At 44.1% G+C, this 25744-nt stretch overlaps 1 protein-coding gene across 1 annotated transcript in view; it reads right to left on the bottom strand.

Annotated features, from left to right (window-relative positions):
• The window catches only part of CAPN9 (calpain 9), a 301607-nt gene that overhangs the window by 37112 nt on the left and 238751 nt on the right, over nucleotides 1-25744 (bottom strand). The window contains exon 15 of the mRNA XM_086927144.1: nucleotides 21617-21681. Within this exon, the coding sequence (XP_086783270.1) occupies nucleotides 21617-21681 (65 nt within the window). The remainder of the gene's footprint in view (nucleotides 1-21616; nucleotides 21682-25744) is intronic.

Raw genomic sequence — 25744 nt, forward strand, 5'->3', positions numbered from 1 at the left:
TCTGGAGCGGCCGCCATCTTGTGTCTCGGTAAAATCGAGACATAAGAGGTGGCAAAAACAAAGGGGGGAATTGACCATAAGGGGGCAGGGTAGACCTCCTCCTGACCCCCTAGGTTTAATGTGAGGGCTAAAATAGGGTCCCGCGGGGCATTTTAAAAAAATATTTTTTTTCGATTTGCGCGGGGGGAGCGCCCGGTACGCGCACCGGGAAGCACGAAGCACGGGGAAAATCCAGGACCATATTTATGAAGGCCTTGCGACAGTTTTGCGCCGCCTGTGCGTCACTTTTTGTGACGCACCAGCGGTGTAAAAAAATGTGCATTGTTACGCTATATTTAAAAAGTGACGCCTCTAGGTAGATGGGTCACTTTTTAAAACCCTGCGCCACATTATACCTGCGTCAGGTATAATGTATGCAGAGGGGGCGTTCCCCCGCAAAAAGCTTCGTAATAGCGACGCAGTGAAATCTATGAGATTTCACTGCGTCACTTTTAGGATGCAGTTGCGTCAAAATCTTGCGCCTGCCTCACAGCAGGTGTAAGACTGACGCAAGACCTTTCACATGGTGCTTTCCCCATGTGAAAGGACGCATTACTGGAGTTGCGTCACTTTTGTGACGCACTCCAGTAATGCGTCACTTTTGTGTTTACAGATACGTCAGAAATACTGACCTATCTGTAACTCCTTGCGACATGATTCGTCATACATTAAATATGACACATCTGGAATGTTGTAAGGAGTGCGCACAGAAAAGTGACGCATCGCACCAGCGGTGTAAAAAAATGCGCCTCGTTGCGCTATATTTAAAAAGTGACGCATCTAGGTAGATGGGTCACTTTTTAAAACCCTGCGCCACATTATACCTGCGTCAGGTATAATGTATGCAGAGGGGGCGTTCCCCCGCAAAAAGCTTGGTAATAGCGACGCAGTGAAATCTATGAGATTTCACTGCGTCACTTTTAGGATGCTGTTGCGTCAAAATCTTGCGCCTGCCTCACAGCAGGTGTAAGACTGACGCAAGACCTTTCACATGGTGCTTTCCCTATGTGAAAGGACGCATTACTGGAGTTGCGTTACATTTGTGACACACTCCAGTAATGCGTCACTTTTGTGTTTACAGATACGTCAGAAATACTGACGTATCTGTAACTCCTTGCGAGTTGATTCATCATACATTAAATATGACACATCTGGAATGTCATGAGGAGTGCGCACAGAAAAGTGACGCATCGCTGTTTTCACGTAGCGATGCGTCACGTTTCAGAAATGAGGCCTCCAGTTTATTCACTGTGTCACCTCTACGACCCTTTCTTGCGTCAATACGTCCCTTTTGCATACATTACACCTGACGTAGGAATAATGTGGCACAGGGGTTTACAAAGTGACGTATTTACCTAGAAACGCCACTTTGTAAATATGAATAAATAAGGTGCATTTTTTATTGGACTGATGCGTCACAAAAAGTGATGCTTTGGTGATGTTAAAGTGACGCATGGCTTCATAAATGAGGCCTTCTGCCTTCAACTCCAGCAATGCATCTTTTCTTATCCTTCCACACCCCTGTTCCTTTTCAACAATTTCTTTGAATATCAACATTCCCCATATTCACTCTTCTTCTCCTTACTTTCTTTCCTAACACTCACTTTCTTTCAGTCCTCCTACTTCACTTCCTTTCTCCTCTCATACCTTTCTGTTCTTTCTTACTCATTCTCCTTTCCATTATCAATGCACTCTATTTCACTTACTCTTTTTTCATTTTTTTTAGAATATAGCTCTTTGATGAGAATTGGAGGTAGTTCTGAAAAGAACTTTTGGTTTTCTTCTTTTTTCTAAACAGGAACAAAAACAGGGAATGGAAACTGCTCAACAGGAGCAAAAAAAACAAAAAAAATTAGGGGTGGGAAGAGCAGCAATGGTTTTCTAATGCTCGAACCATGAGCTGTACACTTTGTTCTCCAAAGGTAAGCAGTTGATTGCAGTATCTGCATCTGAGGGCACCATGGTTAAAAGCAGGTTGAATGTTCAGAACCAGCTCTTGTGATCTCCCCCTCCCAGAAGAAGTTGCTCCTCCGGTTGATGTAGAGGCCCATCACTGGGAACCTCTTGTGCCAGAGCCCTGACACTTTCCCGGGCAAAATTCTGGGGGTGCTTCCTCTCCACATGTCGGATCATCGTGTAGTTTCCAAATGAGTACTTTTTTAAGGGGTTACCCCGCGACAGCACTTCTTTGCAGATCCTGCACTCCACTTTTGGAGCATTCACCTTTTTTTGATTAGGTGGGATTTAAAAAAATTTCCAAATAAAATGTTCCTTAACTTTTCGTTGAGGAGGCTCTTCATTAATGAATTCTGGTTCTTCATCACTGCTGGATTGTCTGGCAACCATGGTAAAATCAAGAAATATCCAGGAGCAAAAAGGCAGGTCTTGCAGTCACAAAAGTGAAAGAAGAAGTGAAGGAAATGGGTGGGAATTTCATTCTTTGTAAAAAAAACTGTTAGCAACCAATGAAAAGTGTTATTTTAAGGTCACATGACTTGGCGCGCTTACGCTGCGCGCTCCGGAGCGCTTCCGGGTGCGCACACGCGGCGCGAACGTAGGCGCTTCCGGGGCGCATACGCGGTGCAAACGTAGGCGCTTCCGGGGGCGTACACGTGGCGCGAACGTAGGCGCTTCCGGGGCGCACACGCGGCGTGAACGTAGGCGCTTCCGGGGGCGCTTACGTTGCGCGCCGAAGTGACGTCATCATAGTTTTACGGAAATGCATTATCATTTTCCTCATTAAAAAAAACTGCTTTTATTTGTATGGTACGAAATGTTTTGCATTATTATTAACTTTTCATTCTTATTTTTTTCACGAACGAAAGTAGCGCTCTGGGTGCGCTTTCCGGAGAGCTTACCGGTGAGCTTACCGGAGAGCTTACCGGAGAGCTTACCGGAGCGCGCACCCAGAGCGCCCCAGGAAAAAATGATATTAAAAAAAACTCAAAAATTAAAACTTACACAAAACAGCAAATTGTAAAAAAAAAACATAGGTTAGAAACGCGATATAGAAAGGAATTAGCATTTAAAAAACCTATGAAATTCACTGAAAAAAACATAGGTTTCACACCAGTTATAGTTAGCTGGAAATTTTATTGACATAAAACCATTGAAATTCCCACGTTATAGTTAGTTGGACTCACTATAACTTGCGCGCCTGCAATGCACTGCTGATGACGTCACATATTACATCACTCATGACATGGTCAGTGACATCACTCATGACATCACTGATGACACCATCCTTGTGACAGAGGGACAGACCTCCTTTCAGTGTAATGTAAGCCTTGAAACACATATTCAAGAATAGTATTTAACATTTTCAAAAAAGTGGAGATACCCATACCAGTTACAATAAACAATTCAGTAATTCCACCATCTATATACACATCCACTCATTCACAAACAGTTCTATATAGTCACTCATACATATACTCACTCATTATATGTAGTGATACACCTATACATCCTGTTACACACCGACAGTCATCCAAAAGTTACTCACACACATATTCACACATGCAAAAAAAGTAATGAACATTAATTTATTTGCATATACAGCTATACACACACTACCACTTTACTTCTAAGAATACTTACACATACTTACTCTCTTAAACAATCACTTATATAAACACATACTAATTTAAACAGGAACTCTTATAATCTCTCACTCTCACATATACTCAGTTTTATAAATCAATACTCACATATACTAAATTAAAACATATGTCGTTACTGAAAAAAGACAATAGTGAGACAGTCGTTTACTCACTAACATACACATATACACACTCATACATCCATACAGTCCTGTACATATGCTGTCTTCAAAACACATACAAACAGTGAGTCAGTCACCAACCCATACAGCCACTTATACACAAAGTGAAACACTGATACATACATTTCAATATATAAAAGTTACTTGCTAATATATGTATTCACTAAGATACACTTAATGAGGCAGTTAACTAATCAATTCTTTTAAAAACAAACATCCATTTACACACTTATTTAACCATTTATTCTTGCATCGTACTTTACAAATACATATAAAAAAAAAAATATTTTTCAGAAAGACACACATTCACTGGAAGGTGTCATCAGTGATGTCATGAGTGATGTCACTGACCATGTCATGAGTGATGTAATATGTGACGTCATCAACAGTGCATTGCAGGCGCGCAAGTTATAGTGAGTCCAACTAACTATAACGTGGGAATTTCAATGGTTTTATGTCAATAAAATTTCCAGCTAACTATAACTGGTGTGAAACCTATGTTTTTTTCAGTGAATTTAATAGGTTTTTTAAATGCTAATTCCTAACTATAACTGGTGTGAAACCTATGGTTTTTTCAGTGAATATATATATATATATATATATATATATTCACTGAAAAAACCATAGGTTATAGACCATATATAGTTAGGAATTCGCATTTACAAAACCTTATTTTACTCACACAAAACCATTGAAATTCCATATATAGTTAGTTGCACTAACTATATATCGCGCACCCGCAATCCACTGCTGATGATGCCACATATTACATCATTCATGACATGGTCAGTGACATCACTGATGACATCACTGATGACATCTCAAATGACATCACTGATGACATCTCAAATGACATCACTGATGACATCACTGATGACATCTCATTTGACATTACTGATCACATCACTGATGATATCATTCATGTGATAATACGATGAACCTCTTCAGACTCTATTATAACCTTAGATACAATCAGTGTAAACAGACACTCACAGACTGTCACTCATCCATGGAGTTACTCACACACCTAGTCAGTCATGCAAAGAATCAATCACACCTCCATTTCCTCAACTATACAGTTATACAAACTTTACTTATTCAAACATATACTAACACATATTTACTCTCTTATACAATCCCTGATACAAGTTCACAATGATCCATACAGCCACTCACACATTCACTGGCTCTTATGCACAGTTATTTATATATGTCAACTCTCACATGTACTGTGTTTTACATATGTACTTACTTTGACATGTAGCACTGAGATATCCATTCACTCACCAATACCCTCATGCACACAGTCAACCGCCCATACAGCTGTTTCCACATGCACTTTTGAAACCATACATCTAGTGAATCAACTGCTCACACATCTATGCACAGAGTCATACACCTCCCAGCCACCCACACACACACTCAGTCTCCCATACAAATACTTGGGCAACCAATCAATAACCCATATAGTTACTCATATAGCTACTTATCAACACATGCAACAGTTTACAGAACAACAGACATAATGATGCACAAATTAAGACAGTTTAGTCACTAACCCATGCACTCAGTGAGACACATTTAATCACTCACTCATACAGTCAGTCATGCACCTACTAAATCCTTCATCCAGACATTTATACATCCACTCATTCTTCAATATGTAAGACATATTTTAACTTTACAGAAACATACAGTCACTGGATGTTGTCATCAGTGATGTCATCAGTGATGTCATTTGAGATGTCATCAGTGATGTCATCAGTGATGTCACTGGCCATGTCATGAATGATGTAATATGTGACATCATCAGCAGTGGATTGCGGGTGCGCGATATATAGTTAGTGCAACTAACTATATATGGAATTTCAATGGTTTTGTGTGAGTAAAATAAGGTTTTGTAAATGCGAATTCCTAACTATATATGGTCTATAACCTATGTTTTTTCAGTGAATTTTCAAGGTTTTGTAAATGCTAATTCCTAACTATATATGGTCTATAACCTATGGTTTTTTCAGTGAATTTTCAAGGTTTTGTAAATGCTAATTCCTAACTATATATGGTCTATAGCCTATGGTTTTTTCAGTGAATATATATATATACATACATATATAAACATATATCATCTGTATATCTATATAAATACAAACATAAATGCATGCATACATATACTTATATGCATACAGATGCATGTTATTTACATGAAAGTTGAAAAAACACTAATAAAAGCAAAGCTAAAAAGCCACCTCATTACAAACAGAATGGCTTTAACTTAAACGAGGGCGAGATCTATTGCATTTTCAATGCTTGTTTACTTTGGTTCCATCAAGAAGGCATTCAGATGTGTCACACATTTGCCATAAATTCTGAATGTTAGCACTCTAGTTGCACATTAGATCACTGTAGTAAAGCTACTGCTCACCAGGGACGTCTGCTGCTGGTATTCAAAGTGCATGTTTCAGTCTGCATGTCAGAATTTTTTTAATGAAATAGAAGAGGATTTGAGAAGTCACTCAAAATGATCCCTAATTTTTCTTTCTGAAGCACTAATCATACTTTCTATGGCAAAATTAACCCCCTCATGTTGTTCCTTTTTAAATTGAGTGTTTTCAGACTTACCACTTCATTCCAATCAAGATGGCTTCTGGTGTGCCATACTTTTGTCATAAGTAAGACTGTTAGCGCTCTAGTTGTTCTTTAGAACACTCTGGGACATTCTGTCATTGGGCTATACTTGGGGTACATCTGGGTGATATTTGGGCTACATTTAGGCTCTTTTGTCTCTGGTGGCCATCTTGGGAGACTGTATGTCAGAATTTTTTAATGAAATTGAAGAGGGTTTGAGAAGTCACTCAAAATGTGCCCTAATTTTTCTTTCTGCAGCACTAATCATAATTCATATGGCAAAATATACCCCCTCATTTTGTTCCTTTTTAAATTAAATGTTTTAAGAGTTACCACTTTATTCCAATCAAGATGGCTTCAGGTGTGCCATACCTTTGTAATAAGTAGGACTGTTAGCGCTCTAGTTGTTCTTTAGAACACTCTGGGACATTCTGTCATTGGGCTATACTTGGGCTACATCTGGGTGATATTTGGGCTACATTTGGACTCTTTTGTCTCTGGTGGCCATTTTGGGAGACTGCATGTCAGAATTTTTTAATGAAATAGAAGAGGATTTGAAAAGTCACTCAAAATGTGCCCTAATTTTTCTTTCTGCAGCACTAATAATACCTTCTATTGCATAATATACCCCCTCATTTTGTTTCTTTTTAAATTAAATGTTTTAAGAGTTACCACTTTATTCCCATCACGATGGCTCCAGGTGTGCTATACCTTTGTAATAAGTAGGACTGTTAGCGCTCTAGTTGTTCTTTAGAACACTCTGGGACATTCTGTCATTGGGCTATACTTGGGCTACATCTGGGTGATATTTGGGCTACATTTGGGCTCTTTTGTCTCTGGTGGCCATTTTGGGAGACTGCATGTCAGAATGTTTTAATGAAATAGAAAATGATTTGAGAAGTCACTCAAAATGTGCCCTAATTTTTCATTCTGCAGCACTAATCATACTTTCTATGGCAAAATATACCCCCTCATGTTGTTTCTTTTTAAATTAAATGTTTTAAGAGTTACCACTTTATTCCAATCAAGATGGCTTCAGGTGTGCCATACCTTTGTAATAAGTAGGACTGTTAGCGCTCTAGTTGTTCTTTAGAACACTCTGGGACATTCTGTCATTGGGCTATACTTGGGCTACATCTGGGTGATATTTGGGCTACATTTGGGCTCTTTTGTCTCTGGTGGCCATTTTGGGAGACTGCATGTCAGAATGTTTTAATGAAATAGAAAAGGATTTGAGAAGTCACTCAAAATGTGCCCTAATTTTTCATTCTGCAGCACTAATCATACTTTCTATGGCAAAATATACCCCCTCATGTTGTTTCTTTTTAAATTAAATGTTTTATGAGTTACCACTTTATTCCAATCAAGATGGCTTCAGGTGTGCCATACCTTTGTAATAAGTAGGACTGTTAGCGCTCTAGTTGTTCTTTAGAACACTCTAGGAGGCTGCAGTAGAACACAAAGGAATCAACTGACAGTCTCTGTCCTTGTTGGATGTACATGTTTTACTGAGAATGTCAGACTTCATTTTCACATGACTGAGAAAGATAATGTGAATTTACAGAAAATATGCTTTCAGTTTAGCTTATAGATCCCCTTCCAAACCACTGTGGGAAAATCATGAGATATTAGTTTTCTTTCAAACAATATTCATGATATCACAGCAGAAGGTTTTTTCACATGGTAAAATCACCTTAGAACCCACCACAATTCCTAAAACGAGTATGGTACCATCAACAAATGATTTATAATGTAACTAAAGTCCTAAAACCCTCTATTAACTACAATGCTTTTTAATGAGGTGCTATCAGGTATATTGGTCCCAAGATGGCTGCCAACACTTCTTGGATGAAGTGCTGACAGCCAATCAGATCAGATGTGTGGTTAGGCTCCGCCCAGATATATATCTTTTTTTGAACCTAAATTACTCAAAATCCACTGGAGCACATATATTGAGACCTAGCAAAGGCACATCGGGCTAACAGTCCCTACAATTTTGCCAAGTTTCGTGCAAATCCATTCAGCCGTTCGAGCTAAAAGTGAGGCCAACCGCCCTATGGAAATTAACATGGGAAAAACGTGTTTTGGGACCCCCCTTTTTTCTCGGCCCCCCCCTTGATGAAACCCCCCCAAATTGTCAGGGGCTGCTCACAAACAAAATGTTCCATTTTCCTGAAAATTTCAGCCAATTCCGTCCACAAACGCCAAAGTTATTAGACATAGAATTTTCAAAAATCCCATAGAGAAAAAATCCTAACTATATATACCTACTGGCGACCGCCAGTAGGTAATATATATATATATATATATATACAAAAACACACAGTTCCCATATCCACGGGCTGTTTAACAATTAAGGACACTCCAGTCAGAAATTTTGTAGTCCTTACGCCAGGTTTATTTTCTTGGGTGTACACTCATCCAGTACAACCCCGCCTTGTTTCAGCAAAGAGCACGGCATGCTGGGATTGGTAGTCCATTCCCTACAGTACATTTGCACCCTAAGTGGGGTCCATGATATTTCCAATGCAGCATATTATATTCCCTATAGTAGGGGTCCAGATTGAAAGTTGGTATTCTTGTGCCAATCCCAGCATGCCGTGCTCTTTGCTGAAACGAGGCGGGGACATAAAAACGGCATGCAAACAACTCTATGATTATTCTTTCCAGCTGCCCAGATGAAGAGGCTTGCTGCCTCGAAACGCGTCGGCAATTGAATTGTATCCGGAAAAGAATTGTTGGTATGCCCTGGAAATAAATCCCTTGGATTAATCAGCTGCGTGTGCGTCCTGAAACTGGTGTGGGAGGTTTGGTGAAAAAAAAAAAAAATATATATATATATATATAGATAGATAGATAGATAGATAGATAGATAGATAGATAGATAGATAGATAGATAGATAGATAGATAGATTTATTTATTTATTTATTCCAACATTTCATCACCATATAAAGGCCCGATCTATTTACTTTCCCAATGTATGTTTGCTGTGTCAGGGTTCGGCCCTGGCAGTTCCTGGCCCACTGATAGCATTGGTTAATATTATTGTTTAGTACTCAATTCATGTAACACAACATAACAGCATGCGGGTCAATGTGGTATACAATTGAACCACGACCTACAGAGTGATATAACAATGACTCAAAAAATGTACAGTGCTGACTGTTTTCACCTACGCCTAGATCTACATTACTTTCCCGTGCAAGAAATAATATCCTTCAAATCCCTCTGTTTATTTTTTAGGGTTCATGACATCCGCTTCTAGGGAACGCATTTTTAAACAACCCTCCCTCTGCTAAATTGATTTCAGCCATTATGATGCTCCTTTCAGTGGCAAAATACAGAGGTGCAAATGAAGTGGTGCAAACTTTAGGTGCTCATTATGAGGCCCCCATTAACCTCGGAAGTTGCCAGCCTCATCAGAATCATAAGATCTGTGTTAGCGTTAGGGATCTGCCTTCTTTCGCTCAAAGTCTCCACTTGGTGAAATACCGCGGAGAACTAAGAAATAAAGCATGTAAAGTGAGAGGAGACACAATATGGGACACCTTGGCAGCTAAAACAGATACCAGTCCCCCATATTTTTAGGCAAAAAAACAAAAATGTCGGCTATTTGACTGGTATTTTCAGCTTATGGACCATGTTCAATTGAGACATGAGACCCTATTTATAATAAACGTTTGTAATTATAAATATCCAGTCAGATCGCAAAATCGACTACTAGAATCACATTATGCTGCCTCTGTAACAGATAAAGTACATTTTGAGTTCAAGTATGTTTAAGTACCGTAGTCTATTCTAACCCTGCTTTACAAATGGGTGTTTTCCTTAAGCATACAATACAAGGGACGTACCATGTAGGTAGGAATAAAATAATGGATGGCGCATGTTTACATTGACAATTGCAGTGAATGATAGGTATTCCCCTATCACTCATTAGCCATTCTTCTCCTTTTGTTTATATATTTTTGTAGCCCAAGTCAAACTGAACCCTAATGTAAAAGGGAGAAGTAATATTTGTGGAGCTTTAAATTGTCTCTGAGAGTATATCTTACGCCTCATCAGCCAAGTTAAAATTTGTGTTGTGCTATGTAATTTATTAGTTATAATACTTGCTTATTTTTTTGCACTCAAGGGGTGATATAGAAGTGGTTCACAAAAGGGGAAGGGAGGTAGAGGTTAGTGTCAACTGGGTCTGCCTTCCTTAATGTATACTCCAAATAAAATCAGAGGTCTTGGGTTTAAGGACCCAGTCAAAAAGAAAAAGGCTCTGAAACGATATGATCAGAAATATCCTTTAGGAAAGAAAAATTTCTTTCTTGAGTCCCCTCAATCACCAGGGTTTCCACACGGTGACATGCTTCGTCATTGGGGCCATCCCAGTTCTTTACGAACTGGGGCGTGCTACGACTTGCGGAACCTACATAGGAGCACTGAAATGGAAGACTATGTGTGGTGCACAGTGTGGTGGAGTGGGTGAAAGTGATTAAAAATACCTTGCTAGTGGGTTAAAATACTTTGTTATCGCTCCTAGGTTGGTATATCTAAAAGGGGGTGTTACACAGAAAAACCTAACTGTAATGGGTAGGAGTTCTGTGTACGATCAACATGTTTCGAGCCTACCCCTAGGTCTTCATCAGGACCACACAGGGACCAGCCCTGTGTTTGCCACTCCTATCAAACCTAAATGTGGAAAATGAAAAATTAAATTAACAAAACGCTGCCACTAATAAAGCATGCGTGATTATACGTACGATCTCTATGTCACGTAGTGTATCTGTAACAGTAAAAAAAGAACATGGTTAGAGAACAGCCCCCTCTCTCATATGGAGTAGGTGGGTACACATTTTAAAGTACTTCCATGCTGGTGATGTGCTCCTTAATGGGGTGTGCAGTCGTCCAGTCTCGCATCATGAATGTAACCTAAAAGGTGTAAACATGCCCGGTGAACATGCTGCGTGGTGTATGGTATGTGCTTTTAATCAATCATGTTTGTCCTGTCTTTATTTGTGTCATGTGTTAGTCACCTCATATATGTTGTGTGTTTTTACATTTACCATACACCATGCAGCACGTTCGCTGGGCATGTTTATACCTTTTAGGTTACATCCATGATGCAAGCCTGGACGACTGCAAGCCTCATTAAGGAGCACATCACCGCCATGAAAGTACTTTAAAATGTGTAACCACCTACTCCATATAGAGAGGGGGCTGCTCTCTAACCATGTTCCTTTTTACTGTTACAGATACACTATGTGACATAGAGATCGTACGTATAATCACGCATGCTTTATCAGTGGCAGCGTTTTGTTCATTTAAATTTTCATTTTCCACATTTTGGTTTGATAAGAGTAGCAAACACAGGGATGGTCCCTGTGTGGTCCTGATGAAGAGCTAGGGGTAGGCTCGAAACATGTTGATCTTACACAGAACTCCTACCCATTACAGTTAGGTTTTTCCGTGTAAAACTCCCTTTTAGATATACCAACATAGGAGTGATAATAAGATATTTTAGTCCACTAGCAAGGTATTTTTAATCACTTTCACCCGCTCCACCACACTGTGCACCACACATAGTCTTCCATTTTATTGCCCTATGTGATGAAGAAGTGAACAAGCTCCCCGGTGTATACATCTACTTCTGTCTCCTCCTTTCTTTCCAATTTTGAAATGCATGGTGCAGGGGCACCAAAATAACGGGGTCTGCAATCATTAGTTCAAGACGATAATCACACCATTTCACTTTACAATTATAAGTTTTCATTATAGTTACTAGGCATTTATCTGCTTGGTTATGCACAAATCTGGGGACTTCTTCACCCCCAACTAACACCTGTTCTGAGTAATTGATAAATGGGAGGAAGGTGCAAGTGAGTGTTGTGGGAGTCATGGGCGATAAGTACGGCACGGGTCAAGCTAGAAATGGGCTGGCTGGGAGAATCATGCCCTGTAGAAGGTGGGTGGCCCATGTGGTGAGGTGACTTAGCTGCACGTTTGTCCGTCGCCCCTGTCCATACCACATGCAATTTTATCAAGCACATTTTGGCATTATGGTAAAATTGGGCCCAGTGCTCCTGAACCCTGTAATACTGAGTGTAGTAACACCAGGCCAGTTGTGATCTGACGGAGTGATATCCCACCCAGGAATACCACTTCACCTGATTTGTCCTCAGCCCTTATGTGTCTACTTTAGAATTTGTTAGGTGAAAATTTTAATAAACGTATTTTTCAAGACTGTTATCTGTCCTTCAGGTTTCCACAAACTAAATCTGTGAATATGTTGATATACACAGAAAACAAACTGCAGCTCTAATTCTGTTCCTTCTTAATGCAGTAGCAAATAAGTATCTCCATTACCACCCATAACATAAGACTTCAAAATATTATGCACAGATAATCCTTTACAGTAACCTTTCAACCACTATACCTCCTCTATAAAATGCACCTAAAGGATTATATCACCCCTCCCCTCCAACAAACAGGAATCCTTATTTAATAGTCTGCTCACACAGTTGAGTTTATCAGTGACTTCTGAGCAGACCCGCACAATTCCAACTTTTTGGGGATATGATTGTGAGCACACAAATTCTCAGGATAGATTAAACCGTGGCTTTTACCATGGCTAAGAACGTAACTAGAAAGGGCTTCACACAGACATTACATTAAAATCAAGCCAGTACACTCCTTGTTACATTTTCTTTAAATAAAGTTAAAGGTGAACAAGCAGCTATAATGAGTTACACCACGGAGGCTCAACTTTTTAAAAACGAATGCCTTAGCATTTTAAAAATGTAAAGTAGTACTTTTCTCTTTGTATAGTGCGGTAAACATGCCTGATAACATGCTCAATAATACCTCATACATCACTTTATAAATTTTGTCTCACAAGAATATGAAGTGGTCCAGCCTAAAATATAGATAGATTATAGAGCCTTGAATGGGTAATGGGAACAGCCAATTTTTGGTGGATCTGTCAATTGTTTTGATACGTTTATGTGTTTCCTGTTTATCCAAATCTTCAATGTAAAGGTAGGCATTTGAAGGACTGAACGCTGTGTTTTCGTTTTCAATACCTATTCAGGTATTAGGATTAGGGGAACAATTATCCCTGCAATAAACTACAGACATTTGCGTCGCAGAGTGAATAATAGAGAAAAAATGTGATGGCCAAATGGAAATCACAATTGACACCGATTGAAACATAAATATTAGCCCTGATAAAGTTCAAGATAGCTTGAACCAAACACGTTGGCTGGATGCGTTTATTCATTGGATTTTACGATTTTGAATATTGGATTTTAATAAAGCAGGAATTTTTCTAATGGACCTAAAGAGTCATTTACTAATTTGCTTACGGGTGCACCATTCCACTTTTTGTTCTGTAAAGGTAGGCATTACATTCAAATTTGAGAAGGGACATGTAAACAAGATGCTCGCTGTGAAAGAGTTTGGGTCATACAACACTCGAAGGATAAATTGATATTTCTAACCACAGTAATCGCCATCACAAAATAGCCTGGAAAGGCTATAACTGGTGTCTGAGTTGGTAAATGTACCCATTCCATGGCATGACATAAAGGTTTCCCAATGGATTTGCTTTCTAGCGACCTGGAAACTACAATCATGACCTAGGTATAGTTGTTTGTTGTCCTCAGCCGTAGGGGATTAAAATGCTTCTGTTTTTCTGATGTTATCTGTGGCAGACTTCACCCGCATGGAGCATGGCCCATGTCAGGGATAGTGCTTTGGGGGGGACAATGAGAAGGCCTGCTAAGGTAAAAACTGTTTTTGCATAAGAGGAACTAGAATTGGGTTAATCCCTTACCTGACAGCCCTTGTGGATTTCAGCTTTCATTTAGTAAAAAAACTAAAATGATGGACTAACCACACCATTGTTTTTATTCTATATCTATATGTGATTGATGACAATGGGATGGTTACACTGTTGTTGATTACTTTTTGAGATTGGTATATTAGACTTTGTTATGTATTTATGAATTTAGACTTGTTAATCTCTGTCTATATGTCTGTTCTCATTGTAATTTGATACCTCCCTATCTATACTAATATAATAAAGAGAGAGCCCAAACCTTTGAGGCGGGTAATCTCAGGAACCACAGCACCAGTCACAACACCCAATACAGCGTTGGAAAGGGCAGCTGCAGCAGAGGACATAGGCTATGCAGACGCCCACCATATACATTTAAAAGGTAAAACAACCATGCCAGCAAAGTAGTCCCTTGTGGGCGTGTCTGCGTTGTCCTGTAGGCGTGACAAACGCTGAGGGGCGTGTGGTACGTTCCGCTCTTCATGCCATGTCTCATATTGTGTGCTAATCCCACCCTGCTCCCTTTAAATACCCCTGCACCCCATAATCATAACCCACCCTTACTCCTTAAAATACACCAACACCCTTAAACACTAACCCATCTTAACCCTATAAATATACCCTGTACCCCAAACCTATCCCTAAACCATAAAATTCCCCTGTCCCCCAAAACCCAAACCTAGCCCTGAACCCTAAAAATAACCCTGTACCCCCAAAACCCTAAAATACCCGTTCCCCAAAACCCAAACCTAGCCCTGAACCCTAAAAATACCCCTGTACCCCAAAAACCCGAACCTAGCCCTGAACCCTTAAAATACCCCTGTACCCCAAAACCCAAACCTACCCCTGAACCCTAAAAATACCCCTATACCCCAAAACCCATACCTATCCCTAAACTCTAAAACTACCCCTGTACCCCATAACCCAAAACTATATCTGAACCCTTAAAATACCCAAACACCCCAAATTATATACCCCTATACCCATACTTACCTTATCCAAACATAAAAAAAAAACATGCTTTTACCATTCATGCATTTACAACGAATTTCGTTGTAAATGTATGAGTGGTAAAAGCAAATAAAGTGTAATGCCATGCGCTATAATGGCATTGTGGAGTCATGGTACTTTCGTAGTGAAAGTATGCGGAGTGATGGTATGCGGAAAGAAAGTTGCGGAATAATGGGTGTTTACCCTCCCCCGGTAAGTACATTGGTGGCACGGCAGCCCACATCTCCAGCAACATACTCATATTTTTTCACCACCCATTTGAAAAATGCACAGGTCTCTCTCATTGATGGCCAGCACCGACATACACTTTTAGACACACCTCCCGCCACAAGTTCTAGAATTGCAAACTTTAGAGCTGGGGAGCTACGTTCGAATCTCGGCATCAGCTCAACATCCTGTGATTCCAGGCAAATCGCTTTGTCTCCCCGTGCCTCCCACAAATGAATGTGTTCTTCTGTAATGTAAATTGTGCTCATGCCATGTTGTCGAGTTTGCGCTATATAATATTGCAAGGAAAAATAAAGTAGGGAAACTCGAGTTCACACACTACTGAACGCGCACTCTTAAGTGCATCAGCAGTGCACTGTGAATCGGAGCGTTTCACAGGCCTGTCACAGATAAGAAATGCTATCAAAACGAAATCCTACAAAACAATATACTACTGGCCGGCAGCAATTCATACCCGGACAACGTCGGGACGGGCTGCTAGTAATAAATAAAGGACTCATATTACCCGTTTGGGTCCTAAAAATGTTACTGTTTTAGTTTTGCTGCTTAAAATCGTCTTTCGTTGACAGTGACACACTTTGTTGTCAAAACATATTGAAACCTTTATATCTAAGAATATACATGTAAAGGATTTGTTTTTAGCGTCCATTAATTTCCTAGGCAGGCATATCGGGGTCAACTTCATTAGGTACCAATTTTTCTTATTCAAGGGCTCTTTTTGTGTCTTTGTCTCATGCTGAATCTCACGATGAGAAAACCTTCTCAAAAGAAGCATCATATTGTCCTTCTTCTCCAGGGATCAGTTCTTTGCATTGCATAAGGAGACAGTCGGATTGGAGATCCCACTCTGGACCTATGGTGAGAGACAATTACGGGAGATGGCCAAATTGCAAACAGATGCTTACGATTGTCACAAAGAGAGATGTACAATATTCTTTGGTTTCCTCGGATGCTTCTCAATTTTATATTTCTTCTCCTTCTTGCTCTTCTTGGGCATCCTGTGACTATGATGAAGAAGAGTTGGGGTTTCTTGATGAGTCTGTTGTTCCTAGAGGCAAATATATTCAGAAGAAGGAGATACAAGCTGTTATCTCTTAGCTCTCATCGAATCTCTTTACCAGAGGATAAAGAATAGCTTTCCATCAATAGGAAATGATTCCAGCAGTTCTAGAAGGTTACAGTTTCAAAGCTTCCTGTAATCAGCTGTCCAGAGTTTACCGCAGAGTAAGTGAATGAGCTGATAGGGTCTCAGTGCCAAGATTCATGGGCAGACTGCACCCTTTGTCTAAATGGAACTTGCATCTTCTACACTTATTGCTTATTAACACCTTCCTGGCAAACTTAGTTGGCCAACCTTCTTGTCTTACAGAGGACATTATTATTTCAGATAATGTCGACAAAAAGACCGAGGAAACACGGAAAAGAGCATATCTATCAAAAAACTCCGATATTTATTCGTGTTTGTCTCTCAATCTCTGGTTAGTGTGTAGGTTGAGACGGAGGGCATCCTAAAAAGGGACCTGTCTCTCCTGTTTCTATTTATATCTATGCCTGTAGAAGAGATTTTATTAAGAAATTCTATAACTGTCATTGAGCCTCCGTCTCAACTTACACACTTACAGTTGAAGCACCTAAAAGGAGTGCAGAAGGAGAACTGGTGATATGGGAAGCCCTGCAGACATTTTCCTCTCAGATCAGGGGGACTGCTTTGATATTAGATTGATGCCATAGCAGAAGCACTCGAGGTATCAAACTAGGGGGCATATATACAAGAACTGCCGTTAACTACGCTAACGCTAGTTAGCTGCTATTTTCCTAACGCGGCGTATCGACGAAAACTATTGCCCTGTTAGCAATGTATTTACAACACGTTGCTACATGGTGATAGTTTCAGGGAGCCGCAGTGGAAACTGTCTGTAACACTAGTGTGAAGACGATACAAATTCTGAAGTTAGCAGGCGAAAACTGCTGAAAGGCCCATTAGCGGCAAAAAAACTCACGTTAGTCCGCCCAATTTGACTTTTTTTGCCTTAAGAGGCAAAAATAGCCAATTAGTCCACCTCCAATGAAAAGTAGGAAATAAACCAATGGAATGCAGAATGGAGCAGCCAGGGCCAAGTGCACCACAGATCAACAACCCTCTCAAGCCCCCCAACAGCCAGGATGACCAGTCAGAGTCCCAGGGAAAGAGGAAATTCAGGGCTACATCTATGAAAAGAGGCACATTGCTGGACCAAATCAGTGAGGGATGTATGTCAGTACAACGCAATCTTTTAAATCGCGGTACTTGACAACGCGGGCGTTACAACGACTTGCATTGGAGGGCGCGGATTTTGGAATATTATAATTTTATATTCCAACACCAGTCCACGTAACAGTAGGGCAGGTGTTGGAATATAAAATTACAACATTCCTTGTCCAACAGTGCCATCCAGCGCAAGTCGTAGTAACAACTTGCGTTGTAATGGCATCGTTGTAAAGGCACTGCGGTGTAAACACCGCAATGTAAACAATGTTTACCATCAGTGAGGCATCACTTTTCATTGTGCACTCCTTGCAACACTATGGCATCCAAAACCTTGAAAGCACCGACAGTCCCGGGCCCGAGGCTTCACTGGGCCTGCGGTTGGGGGCCTGGAGTGGGAGGCAGAGGTGCTGTGGAGATGCTGGACCGTGGTGGGAGACCTTGAGGCACGGCTATCGCCCTTACCTGGTAGTGAAGTCTGGCAGGTGTCATGGAGACATGTTGCTGACCTGTGTGAGAAGACCGCCTTGCGCCCCTTGGAGCTGTGAACGATAGAGGCACTCCAGCGCACCAATGTAGGGAGGTCTGCATCGCCTACAATGATCTACCATAGTGCCAATGTCCAGGTGAGGAGAAGGTGGGACGTGTAGCAGAGGAGGCCTGGGGGACGAGTCGCCCAGGCCTAACACCTCTGGGTGACGCAGCCCCAGTGGCGGCTGATCCGCTGTGGTGAAACAGCCTCACCCCACTGCTTTCAAGCAATGCAAGAAGAAGAAACATAACATGATGATAATTGTCTGATGTACTCATGCTATGTTTCCTTGGCGGGTGGGAGGGTGGGTAGTGCTGCTCCTGCTCTTGGAGCAGGGTTGGGGCGGAGTGGTATGCCCACTCAAGTGCACAGTGACTGTTTGGTTGACCCTCTCAGGCCACCCAAAGCAGTCATGCGCATATCCCTGTTCGCAATGCAGGCTGCATTACAGCCTGCATGGAGAACATGGCCACCCCTCCAGCCCCTGGCTGAACGCCTTGTCACAGCACTCAAGAACAATCACAATGCCGCATTGCAGCTTTGAGATTGGCTTTGGGGAGGGAGCCTGTCTGTCTGCTTCCTGATCCTGGAAGCAAACTCAGGAGAGCAGGAAAACAGAAGAATTGCGGGACCCGGCTTCAAGGTAAGAATGTAAAAATAAAATATATACAACCCCGCTCAACCCCCGCATCCCTGCCCCCTCCAGTGTCCTTTCCTGTGTTTCCTGCCTCCCAGCTGTCCAGTCCTCCCCGCAGCATTACTCAACATCGGCAGCAGTGCGGCCAGGCGCAGCGGGCCCACCACTGGTGCGCCAAAGGCAAGCTTGTCTGCGTTTGCCCAACCGTGGACCGCGCCCAACACCAAGGACCCTTCCTCTCAGACACTCGACCGCTACAGTGCAAGCACCCTCCTCGCCATCAACCCTGGATTCCACACCGCTGGCCATCTAGCAACACTGTAGAATTCTCTTGAACCCTGCGCCTGCAACAACTTCGAATTGCACCTTCTGCCATATCAGCACACCAGTGCCTCCTGCCGCCCAGCCAACCAACAGCGCAGACGACCGGCTCAACTGCATCCTCCTCAACGAGCGGTCCCTCCACAAGCATGCAATGAAATCTGGGCCCTCCTCGATGCCACCTCTTTAGACATCGCCTTCTTCACAGAAACCAGGACCAACCTCTGCTCCGAACCAAACATCGCCATCACTATCCACGACGACTACAAATGCACCCCTATGAACCATCCCGAGTGCCCAGAAAGAGGCATTGCCATTGTCTAAAAAATCACACTCCCACTGACAACGCCCTCTAATGAGCCGACCGTGACCATGGGACACCTACTCTTCCAAATCTGGACTAACCCCAGCACCACCCTCCGTGGCACCCTCATCTACAGGCCCCCGAGTCATGAACCCCCTTTCACTGATGCCTTTGTAGACCTCTTTCTGTCCCAGGCTCTCCCATCCACCTACTACATCCTACTCGGAGACCTCAAGTTCCACCTGGACAACCTCAGTGACCAGAACACCACCCCCCTCCTGGGGTACCTCGCCAATATCAGACTCAAGCAACTAGTCACCGCACCAACCCATATAGCCTGACACACCCTCAAGGCTGTCTTCTCCACCAGCAGGAACTTCAACTAGAGCCACACCACAGGACTCACCTGGACTGACCATCATTGTTTACACCATTGCCATCATTGCCCCACCCCTGTCGCAGCTGAATTAAGGCCACCGAAGAACTTCCAGTCAACTCCCTCAGCACCACCACCCCGCTAATGTTTACAGAAGCCACTACCCCAGCATGCAACCTCCACCAATGGATCACCAAATGCGCCAACACTCTGGCACCCCTCAAGAAAAGACCAGCAAACAACACTCCAAGGGGGCCAACTGGTTCATTTCCGCTCTCCACTAGGCCAGCCCCACCTGCAGACGTCTCGAGAAGAGATGGAGTCACAACATCAACCAACTCTGCAGCACAGTCACCCTTGCACCATGGTGCAAGAGTGCCTGCTTTGGCACATGGCAAGCATTGTGCGCCAACGTAGGGAAAAAGACATGGGGGGCTTATTCATGAGCCCCTTCTGACGGTTTCACCCCGCCGGTGCGTCATTATTTTGATGTACTTGCCGCTTGATTCTTGCACCTTGTTGCTCCATATTTGCAAAGTGACGCATCTAGACATATGTGACCTTGTGAAGTTCTGTGCCATATTATACATGTGTCAGGTACAATGTATGAAGGGTGGGCGCTCCCACGCAACAAAGCCTCATAGGAGTGGCGCAGTGAAATCCATCAGATTTCACTGAAACACTTGTAGGATGCCACTGCGTCAGTATCTTACGCCTGCCACACAGAAGGCGTAAGGGTGCCGCAGTGCCACAGGGATAGGCTAGCCCCATGCAATGCTGGAGTTACTTCATGGTTGTGACACAACTGCAGCAATGCGTGACTTAAGCGCAGAGAGATACGTCAGGATTCCAGATGTATCTGTCATTAATTGCAACATGGTGCACCGTACAGTGAATGCAGTGCATCCATGGTGTCGCAGGAAGGGTGTAGTGAAAAGTGTTGCAATGCTTATTGATGGTGCGTATTCCTGCCCTGTAGTATTGTCGCAGGGCAGCGCAGCAACTTTCTTTACAGCACTTTCCAGCACCAAATCCTTCTAAAATTAGGTCTCAAGTGTTTGCACCATTTTTATGACAAGCTATTTTCTCGTCTTAAAAAACTGCAGTTAGAGGCAGTTTTTTGTGTTTTGCACCATACAAGAATTCCTTGTTAAAATCGCAAAGTGGGGTAACTGGCAGTTTTTGCACGGGAAGGCCTACTTTGCATCTAATTTTCATTAACTCTCGCTAACAGAAGTGGCGATAATAAAAACGCATGTTTTCGCTTTTAAATAAGGCAAGAAAAAGATTGCCTCGGTAATGTAAAAAAATTGACGCTACGGCAGCGTTAACTCCTTGTACGTATGTCCCTAGGTTTTTTAAGAAAAGAACCCAGGAAACCTACTTGGATTAGGATTGTTCATCAAAACAGAGGTTTTGTTTGAGACGACCCCTGCCCGCAAAAACTATTTTTATGTGGGGAAACTTCAACCGCAATCAAAGAACTGCTAAGTTTAGAAACATGAGAACGTGAGAAAGTTCTTAGGTTTGTGAACTTCCATCAGAAGAATTTTGGCGTGCTCACCCTTAATTCTAACCCAAGCACCGAACAATCAACTTCTGGCTTCCTCAGAAAGAGGTATGATCTTGTCTTGAGTGCACCTTTTCATGATCACAAGAATAACAATATAGAGCAAAAAGGATACATCCATCAGGGAAATAATGTTTCTGCAGGACAGCACACTCATCTCCTTAAATTTAATATTCTTGGCTGAAATATAAAATAACAAAAGACAAGTTAAATAAGGCTTTCAAATATTTTTGTGGAAACATAATAAAGTATGAACAAGTAAAGAGATGACTTTATAAAGACATTTTCATTGAATGCATATTTTAATAGACAGCAAGTCCGGAAATGATTTGTTGCTTTTGCCATTGGGGTCAGATCTCTGTACTGGGGTGAATGTATGACATTGTTCTACATGCTGTCCATCAATTTTTCGTTTTTCATTTGTCACCCGAGTGGGGCGGGTATGCCCAGACGTGGGTCCCGTGCTCTCCATGCCACTGGAATTCAAGCTATCCTGGCTGATTTTTTTTTTTTTTTTTTTTTTTAAATATATTTTTATTGCAGGAATCAGTAAATCAGTACAGTAGCGACCAGCATTGTATTATAAGCAACATATACAGAATAAAGCCCTCTGGCCCCCCTCCGTAAAGTCTGTACACAGCCAACCGGCCCACAACCCTGGGGTTGGGCGGCGAAATGCAACAGGGGTCAGTAGGATGCTGGAGCTGGTCCGGATAATACACTGTCCGTCATCTGCTTTTCCAAACAAACCCAAAACCCCCAAAATAAACCCCCCCCTCAAAATATCTACTAACTGAGAAAACCCCCCTCCCTCCCCCACCACCAGCGCCAGGGAGCTATCAACATAGGATCTGCTATTTGACCCACGGGGAAGGTAATAAGATTGTCAGTGCTGACGTTCATCGGGACTCGGGGCGAGTCGCTTCTTCACTTTCGGAGTCGCTGGGGGCACAATAATCCCTGAGGGCCTGCACTAGCATTTCCCACTCCAACGCGGCCTCCTGCACCTTCTCATTACCCTGTCTCCAAGCCAGTTGATATCTCAGCGCGCTCTCTCCCGCCGCTCACTTCAAAAGCTCACTGTGCCATCTGCTGCCCGCCGGACCAGCTCGTGCCTTCCAGTTTCTGGTCACCTCTCGCTTAGCAAGGAGGAGCCCCAGGTCAATAAATTTACTGGAAATTTTATTCCGGGGGGTATGGGGGAACCAGTGTAAGAGCCCCACCGCCGCATCGAATGATAAGAGCCTCCCCGTCACCTCCTCCAGAGTCGTCGCTACCTCCTGCCAGTAGGACGTCAGTCCCGGACAGGCCCATAACATGTGTAGGAGGTCCGCCTCCTGAGCCGGGCATCTAGGGCATTCCGCTGAAGCCGTGGCAAAATAACGCCTGATTTTCACCGGGGTCAGGTACGCTCTATGGAGAACATAATAGTGGACCAGTTGGAAACGGGCGCTACGTGTGCCCTTCCAGGCACGTCTCACCAACTGGGCCCAGGTCGTCTCCGGGATCTCTCTACCAATGTCCTCCTCCCAGCGGGTCCTCAATGTGGTGAGAGGAGCCAATCCCTCGGCAATCAACCTGCCGTAGAGGCAAGTGACCGCCTTCACCGTGCCCGCCAACATCATTACGTACTGGCACACCTGAGACAAGTGGGGTTCCTCCAGCCCGTTCTGCCAGTGTGCCTGGATCGCTCGCACAATGGCCGAGTGCAGCAGAAAGTCGCCCCGGGAGATCCCGAAGCGGTCAATGAGATCCTGAAAGGACAAGAGCGCTCCGTCCTCGTACAGATCACCGACGAGCTGTAAACCGGAATCCTCCCAGGCCGCCAATCGTGACCAATCCCCTCCGTGGGGGAGGGCCGTCAGCATCCCCAACGGTATTTCAGGCGCATATGGTGTTCTCAGTTGGCCTCTGGCGTGAGCCCGATTCCAACACAGTCGGATAGTCCGCTCCTCCATCGACAAGTCCCGCAGGACCAAGCGTTGTCGCAGCGCTATAAAGGAGAGAACATGCCTGGCCATACCCGTCCCTCTACCGTCTTCCGGGCCCCTGAATTCCCTGGCGATCTCCTGGGTGAAGGTCTGGAGCTGCGCCGCCAGATAGTACTTCTCGAAGTCCGGCACAGCGAGCCCCCCCTCGTCTTTCGGCCTCATCAAGGTATTAAGGGCCACCCGCCGCCGGCCCGTTCCCCAGAGGAACCCGACCACCATAGAGCGTAAGCGACGAAACGTGGCCGGTGGGACCCAGATCGGCAAAGTTCGGAAGTAATACAATAACCGGGGAAGCGCCACCATTTTGAGCAGGGCGATACGTCCCGCCACTGAGAGCGGCAGCGTGGCCCAAAAGTCTATGCAACCTCGGAGTGCTCGAATGCAGCGGGCAATGTTCCCATCTAGGAGGTCGGGTTGGTCGTGGTAAACGAATACCCCAAGGTACTTAAAGCAGTCGGGCTCCCATCTAATCTCCCTACTTAGCGCAGGGGTGGGGGTACCCCTGCGTACCGGAAAGAGACAGGTCTTAGCCCAATTCACTCGGAGGCCCGAGACCGCTCCGAACTCCGTGAGCGCCAATTCCGCTCCCCGTAAAGCGTCGACCGGGTCCTCCAGGAAGAGCAACAGGTCGTCCGCATATAGCGAGACATAATGCGGGCCCGCAGCCGTCCATAAGCCCGTATAGTGGGCTCCCGAGCGAAGGTGCATCGCCAGTGGCTCCACCGCTAGCGCGAAGAGAAGCGGGGACAAGGAACACCCTTGCCGCGTGCCTCGTTCCACCGGATACCGTGATGAAATCAATGGGCCCGATCGGACCCTGGCCGAAGCAGAAGCATAAAGAACCGCGGTCCATCTGACAAATCCCTCCCCGAGGCCGAATCTCCGTAACACCGTGCAGAGGTAGTCCCACTCTAGGCTATCAAAAGCCTTCTCCAGGTCCACCGACAAAACTACCGGGGACGGGGCATCCACAAATGGTTCCCCTAGCAAGCGGAACAACCTACGAATATTCATAGTCGTGTTCCGCCGCGGGATGAAGCCGGCCTGGTCCTCGTGCACCAGGGAACTCATATGTCCCAGCAGCCTCGAGGCCAAGATGCTGCTCAATATTTTGTAGTCCACCGTCAACATTGATAGGGGACGGTAGGACCCCGGGTCGGATGAGTCTCGGCCCGGTTTGAGGAGAGGAACCATCAACGCTTCACACATCGAGCTCGGGAGTCGCCCCAGCCTCTTCGCCTCCCTGTAGACCACCAGTAACCGAGGGGCTAAGAGGTCAGCGTAAGCTGCATAGAACTCCACTGGTAGGCCATCTAGGCCCGGGGTCTTGTTCCTCGCCATCCGTTTGATAGCCCCGCGGATCTCCCCCAAGTCGATATCGGAACCCAGAGTTTTCGCCACTTCCTGCCCTACTGTGCGGAGCTCCAGTGGGCGAAGATAATTATCGAGCCGGTCTGGGTCACGTGCGGAGCGACTGCGGTATAAACATTCATAATAATGCCGGAAGCAACCAAGAATCTCCGGTTGGGTGCATATCTCGGTCCCGTCAGCCCCGCGCATATTTGTCGTCGTCTGGGACTGGCGCGTAGGGTTGGCCAACCACGCCAGCAACGCACTCGACCTGTCTCCCTCCGCGATAGACCGGACCGTATAGGCCTTATAATCAAAACAGCGGAGCCGTTCGACCTCCACCGCTACCCTCTCCCTCGCCTCCGCCGTTTGTGCTTGCAATTCTGGGTGTCCGGGGCGGCTAACTTCAAGCTCGCGGAGTGCCCGGTCCGCCGTGTCCAAATCAGCCAGGATGACGCGCCTCATGCCCACCTTCTTAGAGATGCAGTAGCCCCTCACCACTACCTTAAAAGCGTCCCATTCTAACGCCCTAGTACTCGCGGAGCCGCCGTTGGACGCAAAATAATCCGATATTCTCTCCCCCAGGTCCGCCTTGAAGACACTGTCCTCGAGGATCTCGGGTCGCATCTTCCAGGTGGGCACCGCCGGCGTCCCAGGAAACCAGCGAATGTCCAGTAGGAGGGGGTTATGGTCCGAGATGGTCCTCGATAAGTACTCCGATCGGACCCCAACCAAAACCAAACCACCCAAGAACCAACAAAGCCCCCCCCCACCCACCCCAGAACAGGACCCAAACAGCACCATCTAGATCCCATCCAAACCTCGTCGTACATCAACCCCAGAACCCCCACTAATCCTACGGTCGCCACCGTAGGAAGGCCTTATGGGCCAGGTGCGGGCTG

Source organism: Lissotriton vulgaris, chromosome 6 (genome assembly GCF_964263255.1).
Source record: "Lissotriton vulgaris chromosome 6, aLisVul1.2, whole genome shotgun sequence".
Taxonomy (NCBI): domain Eukaryota; kingdom Metazoa; phylum Chordata; class Amphibia; order Caudata; family Salamandridae; genus Lissotriton; species Lissotriton vulgaris.